General features: G+C 43.5%; 1 protein-coding gene across 1 annotated transcript in view; it reads right to left on the reverse strand.

The window, feature by feature from the left end:
• Positions 1 to 297: 297 nt before the first annotated feature.
• The window catches only part of GOT2 (glutamic-oxaloacetic transaminase 2), a 28,624-nt gene continuing 5,397 nt past the window's right edge, over positions 298 to 23,524 (reverse strand). The window contains exons 2-10 of the mRNA XM_032157531.2: positions 16,643 to 16,799; positions 15,040 to 15,168; positions 12,098 to 12,157; positions 11,427 to 11,588; positions 11,096 to 11,200; positions 9,571 to 9,721; positions 8,920 to 9,085; positions 2,548 to 2,698; positions 298 to 1,460 (exon numbers count right to left, since the gene is read on the reverse strand). Of these exons, the coding sequence (XP_032013422.1) occupies positions 1,338 to 1,460; positions 2,548 to 2,698; positions 8,920 to 9,085; positions 9,571 to 9,721; positions 11,096 to 11,200; positions 11,427 to 11,588; positions 12,098 to 12,157; positions 15,040 to 15,168; positions 16,643 to 16,799 (1,204 nt within the window). The 3' untranslated portion in view covers positions 298 to 1,337. The remainder of the gene's footprint in view (positions 1,461 to 2,547; positions 2,699 to 8,919; positions 9,086 to 9,570; positions 9,722 to 11,095; positions 11,201 to 11,426; positions 11,589 to 12,097; positions 12,158 to 15,039; positions 15,169 to 16,642; positions 16,800 to 23,524) is intronic.

Here is a 23,524-nt window from a genome sequence, read left to right on the forward strand (position 1 = left end):
GTCACTTCTCCTCCATTCCTTCTACCCCTTGCCTATATCCACAGGATCCTTCATGAGACTCCACTTGTTCCCCACAAGGTCCAAGGGATTACACCCACATTCTCAGCATCTTCGGACTGGACAAACTGAATGGCAACATGAAGAAGAAAACGACGAATCTTCAGCCAATATTTGGAATAGTGGATACATCTACTGGCTTATGATCAGCTACACGATTCCAAACTCCTAGGATATTTATTTACCCACTCCTACCCCCTTCCTCCCATTAAAGAAAAAAGATAACTTAGTAGACAGTAGTTGGGTCTACAGTAATTTTATTGTAACAGAGAAACCAGGCCGCAATAAGTCTACATGGTTAGAGCAGATGGTGGTTCTTTCCAGTGGGTGAAGCCTGAACCCAGCTAGCAGCACACAAAGCCTAGAATATCCGCTTTCCTGGTACCACCCTGCGCCGCTGGACTCACGGTGTGAGATGAGTGGCTGCACACCACATTCAACAAAGGGAGGAGGTCCAACCGGGCAGAGACAACATCCCAACCGGAGAAACTTACACTATCATTCAAGAGGATGCCGAGAGAAAGTACAGTTTCCTACTCTCCACTATTCTTTGCTGAGAAAGGTGAGGGTACAGCATCAGCAGAAAATTATGTTCTTCATTCTTAAATAAATCTCAATAGGATGGAGTTGATGGTCAGTCAAGCAGTAGAATGGGATGAAAATCTGCAATAGTTAAAAAATCTTTGTGTGTAAGGAAAAGAACAGCAATGACAAGGGAGAAAAGAGAGCCTTCTCTTTTTCTTAAATAAGACAGGAAACCGCATTATTTTCCTTGCTGGAGTGGCAGCAGCCTCATTGGTTTTCATAAAACATCACTTCTGCAGTGTGGCCTGTTGATAAGGTTGCTCCAAGATGGGAGGACAGATACGAGGCCGACTGCTCATGATAGAACTAGGTCTTCTCTCAAAGCCTCTAATGTGTGCTGTTTCTCACGAGGAAGCTGACACTTCAGTTAAAGCTTCTGAAATATTGCAATGGCATAGTTGACAGGTTTTTTGGTGCGATGACTTTCTTGCACATGTAAACTCTTTGAAAAAAGTTGGAGAAAAAAGGACAGGGGAGAGTTTGGTTTAATGTTCCAGACGCCAGCCACAGATGCCTCTGCCCTGTGTCACTACATGTTCTTTTCTGAGAAACATTCAAATGCTGAGTGTTACACACTGTGGTTGAAAGAAATGATCCACTCACCACCATCCACCCTCTCTCATTGTCTGTGTGAAGCTCTCAGTAGCAGAGGCTGAAGACAGAAAGGTTGTCTCTGTTTCCTCACACCAGGGACATTACTTGGTGACCTGGTGAATGGCATGGGCAAGGTAGCCCACATTGCTGGAGGTGACCCCTGCCACAGAGATGCGGCCGTCCTTTGTCATGTAGATGGAGAACTCCTTGATCAGCCGCTCCACCTGCAGACAGGAAAGAACTTGGGTACCTCTCCCCGGTACAGGGGATTCTCCCCAGCCTGACATGGCACAGTAGCCAACTTACCAAAGCTCTATTTCCTCGCTTAAAACCTGTTCCCAGAATTTGCTGTTAGCTTGGAATAAAATAAGAATAAAAAGCTACTTTAAGGCTGAGTGCAGTGGCTCACACCTGTAATCCCAGCTATTCAGGAGGCTAAGGCAGGAGAATAGCTGGAACCTGGAACCTGGGAGGCAGAGGCTGCAGTGAGCCGAGATTGTGCCAATGCACTCCAGCCTGGACGACAGAGTGAGACTCCATCTCAAAAAAAAAAAAGCTACTTTAAAGTAGGATGATGAATTCTGAGGCATAAACAGATGGGGAAAAAAACACCTTTAGATTCAGCAGAGCCAGGATTCAATTATGAAACAGCTATTTCTCCTGTTGCTCTCTTGGGAGAAGCAACAGTGATCATGCACATGATCAAAACAAGCTCTGCTCTTTAGAAATTTGTGAGTTCATGGGGGATACAGAGAGGTAAACAACTAAAAAAAAAAAAAAAGCAAAATAAATGCTAAAAAGTATTACAATACTTTTACCTAAAAGGGCTCCAAAATAACTGTTTTAACTGTTTTTAGGGTAACTTTGAACAGGTGGGTGATCTATGAAGACTCCTTCTGGGGCTGGGCTCAGTGGCTTACACCTGTAATCCCAGTAGTTTGGGAGACCAAGGCAGGCAGATCGCTTGAGTCCAGGAGTTCAAGACAAGCCTGGGCAACATGGCGAAATTACGTCTCTACAAAAAATACAAAAATTAGCCAGGTATGGTGGCACTCACTTGTAGTCCCAGCTGCTCAGGAGGCTGAGGCAGGAGGATCACTTAAGCCCTGGGAGGTGGAGGTTGCAGTGAGCTGAGATTGCACCACTGCACTCCAGCCTGGGTTTCAGAGCCAGACTGTCTCAAAACAAAAACAAAAACAAAACAAAAAACCCAAAAACATTAAATAAAAAAGAAAAAAGAAAAAAAAAGAATCCTTTGGGTTTGCAAAGACTGATCAGTTGGTCTGCTGCAGAGAAATCAGAATCACTCACCTGTTCAGGCTTTAGCCCTGTGAAACAGAACATGCCAATTTGGTCGGTGATGTGTTGCCAGTTGTGGGTGGAACCCTCCTTCTTGAGGTTGGAGACCAGTTGAGTCCGCATGCCAATGATGCGGTCGGCCATGCCTTTCACTTCTTGCAGCCTGTAAAGAAACCCCGAGATACAGCTCATTCTGCCTAAGCACTGACCGATATGCTGGAGTTCACTGCATTTTTACCTCCCTTGAGCGCTCCCTTAGTGTGCCTCAATTCTCAGGTCACGAGTGAGTGACATGCTGTCACTGGCCAGGGAAGAAAGCTATTTTATAGCATTCTGTTTTATATTGGAACACTATTTCCATCAGGCAACTAAAACAGTTAACACACTTGAGTAGAGACAGTCCTTGACGTACAATTTTTCAACTTCATGATGGCACAAATGCAATATACATTCAATAGAAACCATACTTTAAGTACCTATACAGCCATTTTGTTTCTTTCAGTACTGTATTGAATAAATTACATGAGACATTCAGCACTTCGTTATAAAATGGCTTTGTGTTAGATGATTTTGCTCAACTGTAGTCTAATACCTGTTCTGAGCATGTTTAAAGTACGCTAGGGTAAGCTATGATGTTTGGTAGGTTAAGTGTATTAAATGCATTTTCTTTTAGTGTAGAGATGGAGTTTTGCCATGTTGCCCGGTTTGGTTTCAAACTCCGAGGTTCAAGCAATCCTCCTGCCTTGGCCTCCCAGAGTGCTGGGATTACAGGTGTGAGCCACCACGCCTGGCCCATTTTCTTTTTCTTTTTCTTTTTTTTAGATACAGGGTCTCAGTCTATCACCCAGGCTGGAGTACAATGGTATGATCATGGCTCACTGCAGCCTCAATCTTCCAGGCCCAAGTGATCCTCCTGCCTCAGCCTCCAAGTAGCTGGGACTACAAGTGCATTCCACCATGCCTTGCTAATTTTCTTTTTTTTTTTTTGTAGAGACAAGGTCTCCCTATTTTGCCCAGGCTGGTCTGGAACTTCTGGGCTCAAGTGATTCTCCCACCTTGGCCTCCCAAAGTGCTAGGATTACAGACATGAGCCTGGCCTTAAATGCATTTTTGACTTATGACAGGCTTATTGGGATGTAACCCCATCATAATTGCATCTGTAGTAAGAAAAGTGGGCCGGGCGCGGTGGCTCACGCCTGTAATCCCAGCACTTTGGGAGGCCCAGGCGGGCGGATCATGAGGTCAGGAGATCGAGACCATCCTGGCTACCATGGTGGAACCCCGTCTCTACTAAAAATACAAAAAAATTAGCTGGGTGTGGCAGAGGGTGCCTGTAGTCTCAGCTGCTGGGGAGGCTGAGGCAGGAGAATGGTGTGAACCAGAAGGTGGAGCTTGCAGTGAGCGGAGATGGTGCCACTGCACTCCAGCCTGGGTGAGAGAGCAAGACTCTGTTTCAAAAAAAAAGAAAAGAAAAGTGGATGAATCACTCTAAAACCTACTAAGATTAAGGTAAAAGCTGTGGGTTAAACAAAAAAAAGACCTTATTTTTGACATGGATGAAATATACATTCCCATCTTCACAATTGAGACAATGTACTATGAATCTACAATGAGCCAAGCTATTTTAGGTGGTGAGGACTGAGACATAGTCCTTGCCTTCAAAAGCTTGCAAGGGATGCTGGTAACCAAACCTGTAAACCAAGTACAGAATATGGCCACAAAATGTAAAACACATAGGACATTGCTATGCTAAAAGCCCCAAGGAGAGTAAATTCTGAGAGGGACTGGAGAAGGTAGTCCTCCGACTGTGCACAGGGATCACCTGATTCTGAATACAACCTTCCCCTTCCTCAGAATCTACCCTTTCCACTCCATTCCCATGGCTCTGGGACATTCTTGGCTTTCACCAATGACATTCCCATTTACAGTTTATCTCCCTGTTCTTAGGTGTTCACTTTCCTAAACCATCTCTCTATAATGATGTTATGCACAGTTAGAAGAGAGATCACAAACTGCCAATTAAAGACCAAATATGGGACCTAGTAATGTTTTACTTCACCCAGTGAAACATTTTTAAATTGGGCACCTATGCCTAAAAGCTTAAACCTGTAGTTTCTCTTGAAAAATGAGAAGCTGATAGCACTGTATTAGCAAAATAATTACTGGCTGGAGCTAAGGAACCCCTGGCCCCTCCAGCTATGGCACCTGATTTTAAATTTCCTACGGTCTCCATCATCCAGCTTCATTCACTTTGAGGCCTGGATCCCAAAGATATTGAGTGCATGAACAGGGCTAGATGTGGAGCCATCTTAGCCAAACCCCTCCATCCTCCTTGTTGCCTGGAGAATCAAGTTCTGACTTCTTACAGTATCAACCAGGGTGCTTCACGATCTGCTCCACCTTCTCAGCTTGGCTGCCTCCCACAGTCCTCCTCACACTCGTGTTTTCATCACGAAAACAACTTGGGGCTTTCTACACAAGTTCTGCATAATGCATGTCCCACGCCTATGCCCTCACTCAGATCTCTGCCCAGTTTCCTTGTCCGTTTCATTTCCTTTGCAAAAAAAAAAGCCCTTTCCCCTCTTTAAGGCACAGCTCACATGCCGCGGTCCTCATTACATCTTCTCCAACTCCCCGCTAGAATCAACAGCTCTCCCTTTAGTCATCATTTATTCCATTCTGTCTTATATTAAATATCATGTGTGGCCAGGCGTGGTGGCTCACATCTATAATCCTAGCACTTTGGGAGGCAGAGGTGGATGGATCCATTGAGGTCAGGAGTTTGAGACCAGCCTGGCCAACGTGGTGAAACCCAGTCTCTACTAGAAATACAGAAATTAGCCAGGCGTGGTGGTGGGTGCCTGTGAGCCCAGCTCAGGGGAGCCTGAGGCAGGAGAATTACTTGAACCCAGGAGGCAGAGGTTGCAGTGATCCGAGATTGTGCCACTGCACTCCAGCCTGGGCCACAGAGCAAGAGTCTCTCAAAACAACAACAACAACAACAATAACAACAACAACAACAAGAAGAAAGTCATGTGTGTATCTTTCTCATTGGATTATAACCACCCTGAGGGCAGTCATTAACACAGTCTGGCATCTTTGTCTACTACAGACACTCAAATTGTGTATTGAAATGCATGCATTAAAAAAAAATCTTCATAACCAGAGAATATGAAAATACATTAAAAAACATTGAAAATATTAAGTAAAAAAAGCTTAGTATAATCCTAAGTGACAAAACCAAAACCAGTCCTGCACATACGTACATAACAGTATGTCACAACTACAGATAATGATGGGTGGCTGGGCACGGTGGTTCACGCCTGTAATCCCAGTACTTTGGGAGGCCGAGGTGAGCAGATCACCTAAGGTTGGGAGTTTGAGACCAGCCTGACCAACATGGAGAAACCCCGTCTCTACTAAAAATACAAAATTAGCCGGGCGTGGTAGCACATGCCTGTAATCCCAGCTACTCAGGAGGCTGAAGCAGAAGAATCGCTTGAACCCAGGAAGCAGAGGTTGCAGTGAGCCAAGATTGTGCCATTGCACCCCAGCCTGGGCAACAAGAGCAAAACTCTGTCTCAAAAAAAAACACAAAAAACAAACAAAAAAACCACACAAACAAAAAACAAACAAACAAACAAAAAACAAACAAACAATGGGCAAGGGAAAAAAAAAAAGCTGAGTTAGAATAGCTAGAGTTATGGTTAATTTTTTCCCTTTCACAAACTTTCTGAAATATACTTACATGTTAATATCATGCTGCAAAAAAATATAACTTAAAAAGTACTCAATTTTTTGGTAGGTCTAGCATGAACCTATTATATCATAAAGAACTATCCTGAGCTGGGTGCGGTGGCTCACAGCTGTAATCCCAGCACTTTGGAAGGCTGAGGTGGGAGGATGACTTGAGCCCAGGAGTTTGAGACTGGCCTGGACAATGCAGTGAAACCTTGTCTTCATAAAAAATCAGAAGGAAAAAACAAAACAAAAACAAAACAAAAAACAAAAAAAACTATCCTGAACCAGACTCTTAGTATTTAATGTTCATGAGACAGAAAGTGAAGACAGAAAAAACAGTTGTCACATGATGACTAGGCGAGGTACATATCAAGTTTCTTAGAGATAGCAGATTTAGCTTTTCTACCCAAGAGCTGCTTAGAGATGTGACCTCTCAACTAAGCAGCTACACGGGATAAACTCATATAACAAATCACACCTTCCACAGGCATCATGGTTTTATGAACTCATAGAGTAGGGGTTGGCATACTTTCTGTAAATGGCCAAACAGTAATTATTTTAGGCTTTATGGGCCATATGGTCTCTGCCTGCTACAACTGCTCACTTAGCCATGGCAACAAAGTAGTAGCTATACAAAATTCATCAACAAATGGGTACAGCTGTGTTCCAATAAAACTTTATTTACAAGAATAGGGGGCAAACTGGATTGACTCTCAGAACAGTTTGCCAACCCCTTTCTAGAGCAGTGTTTTCTAAATTATGTGTCATGACCCATTGGTAGGTTAATTTTTTTATTTTTTATTTTTTTATTTTCTTTTATTAATAGAGACACAGTCTTGCTATGTTGCCCAGGCTGGTCTCGAACTCCTAGGTTCAAGGGAGCCACCCGCCTTGGCCTCCCAAAGTGTGTGCTGGGATTATGGGTGTGAGCCACCTTGCCTGGCTTAGTATGTTAAATTCAACTTAGTAAGATGCAATTGGCATTTAGAAAATATTGGAGTGGAGGCTGGGCTTGGTGGCTCACGCCTGCAATCCTAGCACTTTGGGAGGCCCAGGCAGGTGGTTCACTTGATGCCAGGAGTTGGAGAACAGCCTGGCCAACATGGCAAAAACCCGTCTCTACTAAAAATACAAAAAAATTTAGCTGGGTCTGGTTGTGCACACCTGTGATCTCAGCTACTTGGGAGGCTGAGGCATGAGAATTGCTAGAGCCTAGGAGGTGGAGGTTGCAGTGATTGTGCCACTGCACTCTAGCCTGGGTGACATAGCAAGACTGTTTAAAAAAAAACAAAAAACACAACAAAACAAAACAAAAAACTCGAGTAAAGCACATGAAGGCTTTAGTATATTGAGTCTGAAAAACAGTTTCAGTTATATACACATATAAATATATAATATGTTCAAGGTCATGATGTAAAATATGTATTTTTAAAATTTTATAGATGGGGTTTCAGTATGTTGCCCAGGCTTGTCTCAAACGATCTTTCCACCTCAGCCTCCCAAAGTGTTGGGATTACAGGTGTGAGCCACTGGGCCCAGCCTTAAATATATTTCTTATGTGGATTGTGGTCAAAAAGATTTAGTAACACTAATTCAGAGAACAGATTTTGAGAGTCAGACAGTACAGATAATAAAAAACAGGCTGAGTGCAGTGGCTCACACCTGCAATCCCAGCAGTTAGGGAGTCCGTGGTGGCAGGATCATTTGAGCCCAGGAGTTTGAGGAGACCAGCCTGGGCAAGACAGCAAGACCCTGTCTCTACAATAAAATACAAAGATACGCAAAAATACTGATTCAATGCTAGCAATTATTAGGACACAAACAAAAATATGATGTTTTTAAGGAAGTCTTCCTATGTAAGGTACTTAATTTGAAAATGATTTTAGGGGAAAGCAGGTTCTATTTAACATAGAGATGACGGAATAAAAGGAACTACCATTTAAAAATTATGTCTGCCTCTTACAGAGAAATACCAATTAACTTGGTTCAAAGTGCTAACAAATACTCGGGAGGCTGAGGCTGGAGGACTGCTTGAGGCCAGGAGTATAAAGTTACAGTGAGTTAAGATTGCAACACTGCACTCCAGCCAGGGTGACAGAGCAAGACCCTGTCTCAACCAATCTATCATCTATCTATCTATCTATCTATCTATCTATCTATCTATCTATCTATCTATCTATATGTATGTATATATAGATTGAGATGGAGTTTTGCTCTTGTTGTCCAGGCTGGAGTGCAATGGCACAATCTCGGCTCACTGCAACCTCCACCTCCCAGGTTCAAGCAATTCTCCTGCCTCAGCCTCCCGAGTAGCTGGGATTACAGGCATGCACCACCACATCCGGCTAATTTTGTATTTTCAGTAGAGACGGGGTTTCTCCATGTTGGTCAGGCTGGTCTCGAACTCCTGACCTCAGGTGATCCGCCTGCCTCGGCCTCCCAAAGTGCTGCGATTACAGGCGTGAGCCACTGCGCTCGGCCTTAATTTTTTAAAAAAGGAATACGCATTTTTTGCTCCCTTCCCTGCCTTCCGCATATGGAATCTATGGGGTACTGTATATCACTAGAGGTCAATTAAAAACTAGCTTTGAAGGAGCAGTGGTGGGAACAGGTGGGTGGCTGGGGAGTGGCATAAGCCTTTACCATTGTTTTCGCAAGTCTGGGGTGTTCAGAATGGCAGCAGCAATCCGGGCCCCATTGAGGGGAGGGTTGGAATACATGGGACGGATCAAGATCTTCAACTGTGACTCTACCCTTTTGGCTTCATCCGCATCTTTGCAGACCATAGTGAAGGCTCCTACACGCTCACCTGAAAGACAAAAATGGATCTTGTCTTCTACTTCTACTATCTAATGTGCTAAAGCAAATCATGAATGTATTTGCTACCTATTATCTGTTTCCATCCAAAGGACCCCAAAATAACTTTATTATAAATAAAAAGCTTTCAACAACCAGAGTGGTGAACTGAGGCACAAGGAAGTTTTGAGTACTCAGAGTATTTATTCAAAGGTATTTTTTATTGTATCTATCTTCTTGGCTCATGGATTTGTTACTTTTTGTTTAGAGAAGCAGTAATCAGTTTCCTTTGCTGGAAAAATTTAAGGACACCGAAGAATATATGGCTAAGAAAATCAGTAAAATCTACGATACTGGTCTTTCATCTTAGGGTAGGGAGGGACATGGACATGTATGGACACACACACACACACACACACACACACCTACAAGCTCTATGCCCTCGTGGCATTCTCTCCCAGCATAAGAGCATGTGTCATGCTGGGTGCTGTAGCTTACCATATAAGCCCATGTTCTTGGCATATGATTGGCAGAGACAAACATTAATGCCCTGTTCGATGAAGTGGCGCACAGCCCAGGCATCCTTATCACCATCACCACTGGCAAAGCCTTGGTAGGCCATGTCAAAGAACGCAAAGAGATTCCTTTTCTGAGAAGGAACGAAAGATCAAAGCTTTAGCAGTCTTTCTGAAGAGGCCCCAGATGTTTATAAAAATCTGAAAGACGTTTATGTGAAGTGGGCATGGTCCCAATAAGCACAATAAGCCTTTTCTGGGGCTAATGTAATCCTGGAAGACTCATCTTATACCCAGGACTCACAAGACAACATCATTAGAACCATTTTATCTTGAAAGTGCTCTCCAAATGCTGTTTCTGTCTCATTCTGTTTGCAGCTTAGATTTGACAGAAGTTAAAGAAAGGGAAACTGGCCAGGCACGGTGGCCCATGTCTATAATCCCAGCACTTTGGGAGGCCAAGGTGGGAGGATTGCTTGAGCCCAGGAGTTTGAGATCAGCCTGGGCAACAAAGTGAGATGCTGTTTCTATGAAAAATAGAATTAGCCAGGCAGGTGTGGCACACATGTCTGTAGTCCCAGCTACTCAGGGGCTGAGGTAGGAGGATTGTCTGAGTCCTGGAGGTAGAGGCTGCTGTGAGCTATGACTGTGCCACTGCGTTCCAGCTTAAGGCGACAGAGTGAGACTCTGTCTCAAAAGAAAAAAAAAGAGAGAGAGAGAGAAAAGAAAGGGAAATGAAAGGTAGTGAAAAGGGAAAACAGGGACATGAGACAACAGGAATAATATTTTCCTCTCTAGAAATTTTGACTAGTGTCTTCTCTTACAGCTGGCTACACTTTGAGAGCGATCATGGCAATGCTGCAAAGGAGAGGACATGAAAAAGTGTTTAAAAAGATCAATAAGCAACCACTGACCAGGGCGAATATAGGCATCAACAGCAGACATCCTGGGGCCAGTGGACAGGTTTTATCAGAGTTCCCTACATCCAGGATGAGGAAAAAAATTATTTTCTTTTTTTCTTTTTTAGAGACAGAGTTTTGCTCTTGTTGCCCAGGCTAGAGTGCAGTGGCACAATCTCGGCTCACCACAATCTCCACCTCCTGGGTTCAAGTGATTCTCCTGCCTCAGCCTCCCAAGTAGCTAGGATTACAGGCATGGGCCACTACGCCCAGCTAATTTTGTATTTTTAGTAGAGACGGGGTTTCACCACGTTGGCCAGGCTGGTCTCGAACTGACCTCAGGTGATCCACCCACCTCCCAAAGTGCTGGGATTACAGGCATGAGCCACCGCGCCCGGCCAAAAAAAATTACTTTCAAATACTCATGCGTCATCAATCCCAGAACTGCTAATCACGCAAATGGGGAGCCCTTTTCTGGCAGCTTATCCACCTGTGTGGACATTTCACGCAGGTTCAAGGTTAAGACTCTCTGTTGAGACATTGCCAAATTAAGCCTCCAAAGCTGGTTACTAAACACAGAACTGTCGCCAGTGAGTGCATCCTCCTCACCTTCACCACTGTTGCTATTTCCTTCCACTGTTCCGGACGCGGGTCCACTCCCGTGGGATTGTGGGCGCAGGCATGCAGAAGAAGAACACTCTGCTCTGGTATTTTCTAAAGAGAAAAACAGCCAAGAGACGACTTTGAAGCTTTAAAGGAAACGGTTTATCTGAAACGCCACAGGATCCTCATCATTTGATAAGTAACAAAGGTAACCAGAAGTCTGGGAATCAGCTCTTCCCCAGTATTTTAACTCAGATATTGGGACATGGTGGGAGATATCAAATGTCCACAAGCAAGGAGTTTTATTCACCTCTCTCACCCTGAAAGCCACACTTACTGAAATATCCTCCACAGCTCCTGTGCAGTCAAAACCGCAAGTCTTGGGGTCGTAATACCGATAACCTTGTAGCTGCATGCCAGCATCCCTGAAGATGGGTGTGTGGTTTCCCCAGGTTGGTTTGGGCAGAAAGACATCTCGGCTGAACTTAAAAAATCTTTGCTAAAAGATGGGACGAAAGGAAACAGAAAAATGAACAAAGGAGAGGCAAAGAAATGTTGACATGCTTTACTGAGAGAACATTTTTCTCCGCTGACACCCAGTTTCTCTCTATGGTTGAGAAGCAGTATTGACTCAGCAGTAAGACTACCTGGGTTGGAATGGTCTCTGACAGTTATACTGGCTGTGTAGCCAAGGACCTTTCTGGGTCTTGCTTTCTTCACTTGTAAAGGGGGTTAATTGTACCTCTCTCATAGGGATTAAACAAGTTAAAATGCAAAAGCTCCCTAGTAAATAATAAGTTCCTAGTGAACTGAATTTATCATCATCACTAATATATCTTTCCTGTAATTTCTTCAAAGTCCTTTCATTTTTTCATCATAGAATAGGACATCTGCAAACTTCATGGAAAGAAGAAATCTACTTCTGCATCAACAGTCAAATACACACACAATAGGAAGCCCTGTCATCTGGAATTTACAGTTCTTTCCTGAAGAAGCTTCCAGACTCACCAGAAAACTGGCTCCGATCCTTAAGGCTCCAGTTCCAGAAATGGTCTGCACAGTGACAAACTGAAGGAGAGATACCCACGGTCAGTGATGTGTAACACTCTCTATACAGGCCCAGACCCAGGGCCACTGCTCTGTCCAGGACCCTTCATACTTCAGAAGCTCATTCTTTATGGCCTGTTAGTATCATTCCATGCTACACGGGAAACTTTCAGAACACAAAAATTCCTCCTCAATATGAAAAAGGGGTGAATTATATAAAAGATATAAAAAGACACTGAGAGGCTGGGTGCGGTGGCTCATGCCTGTAATCCCAGAACTTTAGGGGGCCAAGGCGGGTGGATCACCTGAGGTCAGGAGTTCGAGACCAGCCCGGCCAACATGGCGAGACCCTGTCTCTACTAAAACAAAAATTAGCTGGGCGTGGTGGTGCATGCCTGTAATCCCAGCTACTAGAAAGGCTGAGGCATGAGAATTGCTTGAACCTGCGAGGTGGAGGATGCAGTGAGCCAAGACTGTGCCACTGCATTCTAGCATGGGCAAAAGAGTGAGACTCTGTCTCAAAAAAAATAAATAAATAAAATAAAAAGACACTGAGAACAGTCACTACATTAAAACATTACTTTAGAATTATACAAAGTAGAATGACTCTCTAAACATCAAAGTTCCTTGAAAAGCAAGTCAACAAGTATACAAGGATAACATTACAACATTTTAAAGGTTTTCTGGACAGGCGCAGTGGCTTATGCCTGTAATCCCAGCACTTTGGGAGGCCGAGGTGGACGTATCACCTGAGGTCGGGAGTTTGAGATCAGCCTGACCAACATGGAAAAACCCTGTCTAAACTAAAAATACAAAATTAGCCAGGTGTGGTGGCGCATGCCTGTAATCCCAGCTACTCAGGAAGGCTGAGGCGGGAGAATTGCTTGAACCCGGGAGGCGGAGGTTGCGGTGAGCTGAGATCGCACCATTGCACTCCAGCCTGGGCAACAAGAGCGAAACTCCATCTCTAAATAAATAAATAAATAAAGGTTTTCTAAGAGGTCCCCTTCTATGTGTTTTCATAATCTGAAAATATTCATGTTTTGGGTAATAGGAAGATGCCTGAGGTGAATCTCCTTATTCAAATTGGTCAGCTTTAAGGGACAAATAAGACATCACCGTAGGTTTAAGAGGTTTTTGTTTGTTGTTTTTAAAGGCGTTGTAGAAGTACAAGGCTCTATAAAGCACAAACGTATTTTTCTGGACTGGGGTGGCAGTAGATTATAGAGGGAAAAACCCAACTAAAAAATGATTTTAAATAGTTTGTCCTGCAAACTTTGGCATGATGGAAACAAAAACCTCACTGAAGGTCCGATAATACTACAATTCACAAAGGCACAACAATTTTTTTTTTTTTTGAGATAGGTTCTTGCTCTGTCACCCAGGCTAGAGTGCAATGGCATAAACTTGGCTCACTGCAACCTCTACCTTCTGGGTTCCAGCAATCTTCCCATATCAGCCTCCCCAGTAGCTGAGACTACAGGCGTGCACCACCACACCTGGCTAATTTTTGTATTTTTAGTAGAGACGGGGGTCTCACCATATTGGTCAGGCTGGTCTCGAACTCCTGACCACAGGTGATCCACCCGCCTCGGCCCCCGAAAGTGCTGGGATTACAGGAGTGAGCCACTGCGCCCGGCTGAGGCACAACAACTTATAAAAGACAAGCTGATGTTATTTTAAGGTAGGCCAGTCTCATACTTAGGTTGTTATCTAGATGGAGCAGAGACTAGGCAAAAAAACACGAGAATTTAAAAGTACAGACATTTCCAGGAGGGGCTAACAGGCAGTTGACTGTATGGACAGAACTAAACCAAATTCTATTTGATGTAGGATAATTACTACATAACCCTGGGGTTGAGGTTGCGTGCTTTACTCTGAGTTAACAAATTCATGTGTGGACTTAGACCAGTCTTGTAAATAAAGTGTATTTATTCTGGCTTTTCAGAGGGGGAAGGAGAGAGAAAATGTTGACTTAATTTTGCTAGTTTGTTTGTTTCTTCACTCCCCAGGCTTACCCAGAAAAACATACAAATGCACTTACTAAAAAACATATTTTTTTCAAAAGAAAGTGAACCACAATGTGCATGAGTTCACATGTTGGGAGCATGGTCTTCTTTCTGTGTCCATGTGGGCTGTGAAGGGACAGCAGAGGGCTGCCAGACTGGTCCAGCCCCCACAGTCCACCCATGGCTTGTTTCCTGCTTGCTGTTTCTGTGCCAGTTGGAAGCTTAGGACATGAGGGTGTGGGCTAACTGCAGGCTTAAAACTCGGCATAGTTAACATTTCTAAAGCATATTCAATGTAAAATGAACATAAGCAGGTAGAGACTAACAGCAAAAGTAACGTCAAATCTATCAGTCAAATGACTACTACATTTTCAGGATTACTAGTAGTACATTTTTGGAATTGGTGTCATGTAAATTATTTTATTTAATGATGGCAATTTACTATCAAATAAGAATTATTAGAAATAGTGTGGCCTCCTCAAAACAATCATTACACACAAAATGAGTTATCTTTTCATATTTCTTAAATTTTTTTTTTTTTTGAGATGGAGTTTTGCTGTTGTTGCCCAGGCTGGAGTGCAATGGCATGATCTCGGCTCACCACAACCTCTGCCTTCCAGGTTCAAGTGATTCTCCTGCCTCAGCCTCCTGAGTAGCTGGGATTACAGGCATGCGCCACCATGCCCGGCTAATTTTGTATTTTTAGTAGAGACGGGGTTTCTCCATGTTAATTAGGCTGGTCTCGAACTCCCGACCTCAGATGAACCGCCCGCTTTGGCCTCCCAAAGTAGTGGGATTATAGGCGTGAGCCACCACGCCTGGCCTAAAATTGTTTAAATAATTACAAATTTGTTAAAACAGACCTGGGATGATGCCAGAGCCTGCTCAGCTTACCCGACCACTCTTCAAGACTTCGCTGTTCTCACCCAGGGCTAGTTCTGCAGATGCCTTGCAAAATTCAGCCAGTCCCCCAATGGGCAGGTATTCCTTGTCCAAATTTTTTGCGGCAATCTGGGCCTCTGCCTAGACAAGAGAAAATACATCCATTGAGTTTCTTCTCCTTACTTGGAATTACTATGATTAATGTTTAAAGTTTTATAAGTTAAGTTTTGGAGATAAAGTCTTTTTTTTTTTTGAGACGGAGTTTTGCTTTGTCACCCAGGCTGGAGTGCAGTGGTGCGATCTCGGCTCACTGCAACCTCCACCTCCCGGGTTCAAGTGATTGTCCTGCTTCAGCCTCCTGAGTAGCTGGGATTACAGGCGTGCACTACCACGCCCAGCTAATTTTGTATTTTTAGTAGATATGGGGTTTCACTATGTTGGCCAGGCTGGTCTCGAACTCCTGACCTCAAGTGATCCACCTGCCTCGGCCTCCTAAAGTGCTGGGATTACAGGCATGAGCCACTGTGCCCGGCCAAACCTTTTTTTAAAATTTGAAGTTACTCTCCGAGAAGAAGGGTAGGTATAATGCTTGATAGTTTATATTGCAGAACAGAAATACTTTCTTTTTCAAATTGTATTTTGTTGTTAAAGTTAGGTTTTATGTGGATGGGTATAGTCTCTCTTGGTTACAATTTAACATAAAATGAGATTCTTGGAATGCACAAGACCAAGGTTTAAGAGCAACACCTAAAATAGATATAAGATGATTAAATCAAACTAAATACAAAACGAGAAGCATGTCAAGCTATATGCCAGTCTAAGAACTTTGAAGGGTTAACAGTAATAGCCACACATCTTCGCGCTTTGGCATTGGAGGCCTGGCTGTCTCTTACAAGTTGTGTTACCCTAGGCAAGTTATTTAGCCTTCCTGAGCCTCAGTTTCCTCCTCTGTTAAATGGAGGAACTATTTCTACCTCTCACACAGTGTTGAGGTGAAGTGTGAATGAGGGAATGTACAATAGTGCTTGGTTGTGATGCAGGTTGCAGTAGCAAATACTTGCTGAATAACTTAAAAAATTATTCTAAGGGGATTTGTTACATTATTTAGTTAACAAATAAAGATGCTACTAATAAAAATATAACAAAAGAAAGAGGTGAAAAACATTCCATAGCTCAGCAGGAAGAAAGGACACAGCATGCCTGTGTACAAAGGTTTGATTAAGGTAATCACAGTTAGAGAAATGGAAAATAAAAATAGTAATCCACGAAGAGCTGTTCCTCTCACCAAGAGACAGTGCTTAAAGTCTTGGTCCTCTTATGCACCTTCAGGATTAAACTAGGCATAGCTAAGCATTTCTAAAGCATATTTAATGTCTGTCTTACAGATGATCACAGAACCATAGAAAGTTCAATCTTGGAAAAAAACAGGTGGTTCCAACCTCTCACCTTTACAGTCAAGGAGACTATAGCCCAGAAAAATCGGGTGATTCATGCCATTAGTGCCAGAACTAAAGCCCAGGGCCCCTGATTCCCGGTCCAGCACTATTCCTGCCACTCTCCAGGCCTCTCTTCAGTTTATTCATCCCACTCAGAAGGAGATGAACAGCAAGCTCACCTTGCGGACGCTAGGCAGCACGTAAGGCTTTCCGTTATCATCCCGGTAGGCACCAACTCCCAGATTCATCTTTTTGCTATTGGTGTCCCTCTTAAAGGCTTCAGTGACTCCCAGAATGGGATCTGGAGGTCCCATTTCCACATGGGTCCACCAGGAGCTGAAATGAGAAATACATTAGCTCAATCCCATTAGCTAGATCCAAGATCCATTTTACTTATTTATTTATGAGATAGACTCTTGCTCTGTTGCCCAGGCTGGAGTGCAGTGGTGCTATCTTGGCTCACTGCAGCGTTTGCCTCCTGGGCTCAAGTGATTCTCCCATTCCAGCCTCCCAAGTAGCTGGGATTACAGGCATGCATCACCACGTCAGCTAATTTTTGTATTTTTAGTGGAGATGGGGTTTCACCATGTTAGCCAGGCTGGTTTTAAACTCCAGACCTCAAGTGATCCACTGCAACCAGCCATATTACTCTTATATGTTTAAAATTATGAAAAATACAAATTTGTGTTAAACGAAATTGAATTGCTATTCTGACAAACTTTTTTTTTTTTTTTTTGAGACAGTCTCACTTTGTCACCCAGGCTGAAGTACAGTGGTGTGATCTTGGCTTACTGCAGTCTCTGCCTCCTGGGTTCAAACAATTCTGCCTCAGCCTCCATGAGCCAAAACAGTATTGATTTACAGAAAATTGAGCAGATAGTACAGTCCCATATACCCTTACCCGCAGGTTTCCCCTATTAACATTTTACATTGGTATGGCACACTTGTTACAATTAATGAATCCATACTGATATATTATTATTATTATTTTTGAGACGAAGTTTCCCTCTTTGTCACCCAGGCTGGAGTGCAATGACGTGATCTCAGCTCACTGCAACCTCTGTCTCCCACGTTCAAGCGATTGTCCCACCTCAGCCTCTCGAGTAGCTGGGATTACAGGTGACCGCCACCATACCCAGCTAATTTTTGTATTTTTGGTAGAGACGGGCTGGTCTCAAACTCCTGACCTTAGGTTATCTGCTTGCCTTGGCCTCCCAAAGTGCTGGGATTACAGGCGTGAGCCACCGTGCCTGGTCCATATATTATTAGGTCCACACATTATTTAGATTTCCTTAGCTTTTACCTATTTCTGTTCCACGATTCCATCTAGGACACCACATTATGCTTAGTTGCATGTCTCCATAAGCTCCTCTTGGCTGTGACAATTTTGGGAATGCTGGTCAGGTATCTTGTAGGATGCCCCTCTACTGGAATTTGTCTGATGTTTTTCTTATTAGACTGGGGATATAGGCTTTTGGGAGAACAGTAATTGTATTTTGTAATATGCCAGCTTAACAATTTCTTTTTTTTTTTGGAGCCGGGGGATGGAATCTTATTCTGTCACCCAGGCTGGAGTGTAGAGGCATGATCTTGGCTCACTGCAAACTCCGCCTCCTGGGTTCAAGTGATTCTCCTGCCTCAGCCTCTCAAGTAGCTGGGATTACAAGTGTCCGCCACTACACCCAGCTAATTTTTGTGTTTTTAGTAGAGATGGGGTTTTACCATGTTGGCCAGGCTGGTCTCGAACTCCTGACCTCATGTGATTTGCCCGCCTCAGCCTTCCAAAGTGCTGGGATTACAGGCGTGAGCCACTGCGCCCGGCCTTGAAGACAATTTCTAAGATCTTTAGGGTAACTTACATTTTTGGTCTAATATTACAATGAATTGACTAACAGATTATTATTCATTGCATACCTAAATAATTTCTAAGATAGACCACAGACACATTGATTACCAAGCATAATTTAAAAATTATATACCTTTATTTTTACATGCTCGAGAGGCTATAGCTTTGAGTCATTAAAATAAAAAGGTCTTTCTTTGTTGCCACTTTAAGGAGGTATAAAAGGGATATATGTGGCTGTAGAAGTTGTACTGCGTGTATTCACGAGTTTTGCCAGTCTGTTTAGAATGCTTGTGTAGGACTGACATCGCCACCCTCTCTTCTTAATTTTCTCTGGGAAATAGAAGCTACTTTGGTTAAAAGATAAGCAACGAGTGTTGAGACCACACTAGGATCAACAGTGACAAATAAATACAACTGTGTGTTTTTAAGGAAAAAGAGTAGTATTGGTCTAAAGCAGCAGTTCTCAAACTTGGTGATCTTTAGATCCTGTTATACTCTTAAAACTTACTGAAAACCCCAAAGAGCTTTTATTTATGTGGGGTATAACTATTAATACTTACTGCATTAGAAAAACTGAGCAGCTTGTTATACTTACTGATTTATTTGAAAATAGCAATGATGGAAACACACTGCATGCTAACATAACTAACACAGAACTAACATGTTCCCAGGGAGAACTGCCATCCTAAAAGACCAGTTTGTTTTAAATATGAAAGAGCACATGAGGACAAAACTTAGTGAATTTTGTTTATTTTTTATTTTTTTGAGATGGAGTCTTGTTCTTGCCGCCCATGCTGGAATGCAATGGCGCGATCTTGGCTCACTGCAACATCCGCCTCCCGGGTTCAAGCAATTCTCCTGCCTCAGCCTCCCAAGTAGCTGGGATTACAGGCTCCTGCCACCATGCCCGGCTAATTTTTGTATTTTTAGTAGAGATGGGGTTTTGCCATGTTGGCCAGGCTGGTCTCGAACTCCTGACCTCGTGATCCACCCACCTCGGCCTCCCAAAGTGCTGAGATTACAGGCGTGAGCCGCCCCCGGCCTGCTTTTTTTTTTTATTTTTATTTATTTATTTTTGAGATGGAGTCTTGCTCTGTCACCCAGGCTGGAGTGCAGTGGCACGATCGTGGCTCACTGCAACCTGTCTCTGGGTTCAAGCGATTCTTCTGCCTCAGCCTCCCAAATAGCTGGGATTACAGATGTGTGCCATCACACCTGGCTAATTTTTGTATTTTTAGTAGAGACAGGGTTTCATCCTGTTGGTCAGGTCTCTAACTCCTGACCTCAAGTGATCCACCCACCTTGGCCTCCCAAAACGCTGGGATTACAGACGTGAGCCACTGCACCCGGCTGTGAATTTTGTTTTGATTTATAGTAAATGAATCTGAAAAGAAGTTAACTTTTTTTTCTTTTGTAAAGAGATGGGTCCCGGCCAGGTGCAGTGGCTCATGCCTGCAATCCCAGCACTTTGGGAAGCCGAAGTAGGCGGATCATGAGGTCAGGAGTTTGAGACCAGTCTGACCAACACGGTGAAACTCTGTCTCTACTAAAAATACAAAAATTATCTAGGCAAGGTGGCGTGCGCCTGTAATCCTAGCTACTTGGGAGGCTGAGGCATGAGAATCGCTTGAACCCAGGAGGCGGAGGTTGCAGTGAGCCGAGAATGCACCACTGCACTCTTGCCTGGGCAATAGAGCAAGACTCCGTCTCAATAAACAAACAAAGAGATGGGTCTCACTCTGTCCGCCAGGCTGAAGTGCAGCCTTGACCTCCTAGACTCAAGCCATCCTCCCACCTCAGCCTTTCAAGTAGCTGGGACTACAGGCGCACACAAGTTAACATTTTAACAAAGTTTGCCCAATCTTGATGGCCTAGTTTCCTTGGTTTAGTGATTAATAACTACACCTACAATATAAAAGGTTTTTTTTTTTAAAAAAACAAAACTGTGCAATCAGTTTAGAGTGTAGAGATTCTCTGCCTTGCCTGAACACTTTTCTAGGCTTTATGATCTTCTAAAGCAATCATTAAGAACACTATGCTAAGGGCTGGGAATGTAAAGAAGAGTACAACACAATCCCTTACCACCTGACTAGTCCACTGTAGTGATCAGCAGGGATCTGCATGCAATGCAGGCTGGGCACTGCAGGGAGATGACGGATAGTGATACACACCTACCCAGGGCATTATTATGGGATATTACTTATGGGAGCCCTGAGCAGAGGACCTAATAGCTTGGAGAAGGGAAGGAAAGTACTGCACAAGGTTAGGAAGGCTTCCCAGAGGACGTGACTTAGCAGCTGAGTGCTAAGGCTGAAAGGAGGAGTAAAAGGGCTTTCCAAGCAGAGACTTAGGAATAAAGGCTCACGGTGAGAAAGAGCTGGGGGTTGTTGCAGGAGAATTGCTCAAGTTCTCCTAGTAATCACTTATCCACTGTGAATCAGCCACATGTTTCAGTATGGTACCATGGAAGTTCTCTGTGTTCACCATGCTGATAAACTCGTGAATTACCTCATGAACACTTCTTTCCCAACAAAGGTTCTCTTAATGTACTTGTGGCCAGTCAGCACTCATACACCTCACTCCTCCATGGGGCACATGTGATGGCAGTACAGAGTTTAATTCATGCTCCCTTGACAAGTTTAAGACTGCTGCAGTCTCAATCGTTGTAATTAATTAGTGTGTACAGTCAATTCTCTGTTATTAAAGGGCAGATTATTTCCAGTTTTTTGGATTTCCCAGGCTCTTATTTCTTGTAATGGTTCTTTTAATAGTTTGCCTTGGGTAATTTCAGTACTGGGCAAACTGCATGGATTCAAATAATAGCTCAGTCACCTGCCAGCTGTGTGAGCACTGGCAAGTAAATTAAGCCTCAACTTTCCTTATCTGTAAAATGGGGCCACAGAACTACCTATCTCACAGGGCTGGTATAATGATGAAAAAAACACTCAGGACCTAGATTGGCAGAGTGCTTGATGTTCGCTAATAGTCATCGTTACTAAATTATTACCACTCCACTTTTATTTGTAACCATCCTGCATCCTAGTACAGAGCCTGGTGAGGCCAGTATATAGAGAATTCAAGGAGCATATACAGCCGTAAGACCTTGTGACCAAATGCAGGTCCTTTCTGCTTTTTTTCCTCTTTAAATACAAAGCGAATCAAGCATGGCTGTGGGGGGAGACAATGTGCATCAGTTTAACAATAACCCACAACCCTCCGACCAACTAGCCTTTTCTGCTTTTCTTTTTTTTGAGACAGATTCTCACTGTTTTGCCCAGGCTGAACTGTAGTGGCACGATCTCAGCTCACTGCAAGCTCCACTTCGCGGGTTCAAGCTATTCTCCTGCCTCAGCCTCCCAAGTAGCTGGGATTATAGGTGCCTGCCACCACACCCGGCTAGTTTTTAAAAAAATGTTTAGTAGAGATGGGGTTTTGCCATGTTGGCCAGGCTGGTCTTGAACCCCTGACCTCAAGTGATCTGCCTGCCTCAGCCTCCCAAAGTGCTGGGATTACAGGCGTGAGCTACTGCGCCTGGCCCTTTTCTGCTTTTCAATTACTACTGCATAGTTTTTTCTAGAGTATCAGGAGACACTGCCATTATCACCCTTCCCCCTCACTAGTGTTGGTGCCAGTTCTTTTAATAGCTTGCCTGTCATTTTGTGTTGTTGTGGCTCTAGGTTGTTCGGCTGTTCCTAGGCGATAATAAGAAGCACAGATACCTTAAACCAACTTCTGAACTGGGCCTGAAGAAAGCTTTCATTATTACTTATCCACAGTTCAGACCCTGAAAACATGTAGCCACCTGTCTATCTACATCACTGTCATTAACTGCCGAGTGAAAGGAATACCCTGAATGTCAAGGACATACTAGATTATAAAAGAGAACACTTCTGGAAAAGTTTTCATTTTTCAAAAGATGGTCTGGCTGGGCATAGTGGTGCTTGCCTGTAGTCCCAGATACTCAGGAGGCTGAGGTGGAAGGGTCACTTGAGCTTAGTGTTTGAGGTAAGCCTGGGCTACATAGAGACCCTGTCTCAGGAAGAAAAAAAAAAGAAAAAGAAAAAAGACGGTCTGTATCTTCCAAGACCGTCAGTCATAACAAAGCCACTGCCCACTGCTCCCTACCACAAGGAGAGAAGGCATCATTCTTGTTAAATAGTGTGAAAAGCACTTATTTTTCAAGTTCTTTAAAATGTTAAGCATAGAAACTCAGAAACCATAGCCTTGTGTCTTCTGGTATATCTTTTAAGAATTCTTTTTTTTTTTTTTTTTTTTTGAGACGGAGTCTCGCTCTTTCACCCAGGCTGGAGTGCAGTGGCGCGATCTCAGCTCACTGCAAGCTCCGCCTCCTGGGTTCACGCCATTCTCCTGCCTCAGCCTCTCTGAGTAGCTGGGACTACAGGCGCCCGCCACCACGCCCGGCTAATTTTTTGTATTTTTAGTAGAGATGGGGTTTCACCGTGGTCTCGATCTCCTGACCTTGTGATCCGCCCGCCTCGGCCTCCCAAAGTGCTGGGATTACAAGCGTGAGCCACCGTGCCCGGCCCAAAAATGACATGTTTTTATTGCTATGTTTGCAGTGGCTTTTTAGCACAGTAAGAATGTCCCTGCAGGCCCACCACCCTCACTCAATCCCAGCCCTCCAGCCTCTGTCTTTTAAGAATTCTAAACACAATTTCAAAATACTGAATTTTTAAACAATCTAAATATAGGAGCAGGGATACTCAATTTTTTTTAAATGTAATAAATTATGTTCATTTTATAATTACAATGCTAGTTCTGAGATTGAAAATGAAATACAGATTAAAGAACACAGGTATGAAAACCACATATCTATTGCTTGAGACAAGTTTATAATCTAGATCACAAGGAAAGTCGTTCTTAGCCAGAGAGAGAGAGGAAGGGGTTGCCTAGCTAGGGAACACTGACAATTTATGGAGACATTTCTGTTTGTTGAAACTCTGGGGGAAAGCAGGTGCTACTAGCATCTGAAGGGCAGAGGCCTGGGAGGTTTTTTTAACTTTTATTTCAGGTTCACAGGTACATGTGCGTGTCCTGGGGGTTTGGTGTACAGAAAATTTCATCATCTGGGTAATAAGCATAGTACCTGACAGTTATTTTTTCTGATTTTCTCCCTCTTCCCATTCTCTACCCTCAGGTAGGCTCCAGTGTCTGTTGTTCCCCTCCTAGAGGGATACAAATTTTTTTTTTTTTT

Source organism: Hylobates moloch, unplaced genomic scaffold (genome assembly GCF_009828535.3).
Source record: "Hylobates moloch isolate HMO894 unplaced genomic scaffold, HMol_V3 SCAFFOLD_6, whole genome shotgun sequence".
NCBI lineage: Eukaryota > Metazoa > Chordata > Mammalia > Primates > Hylobatidae > Hylobates > Hylobates moloch.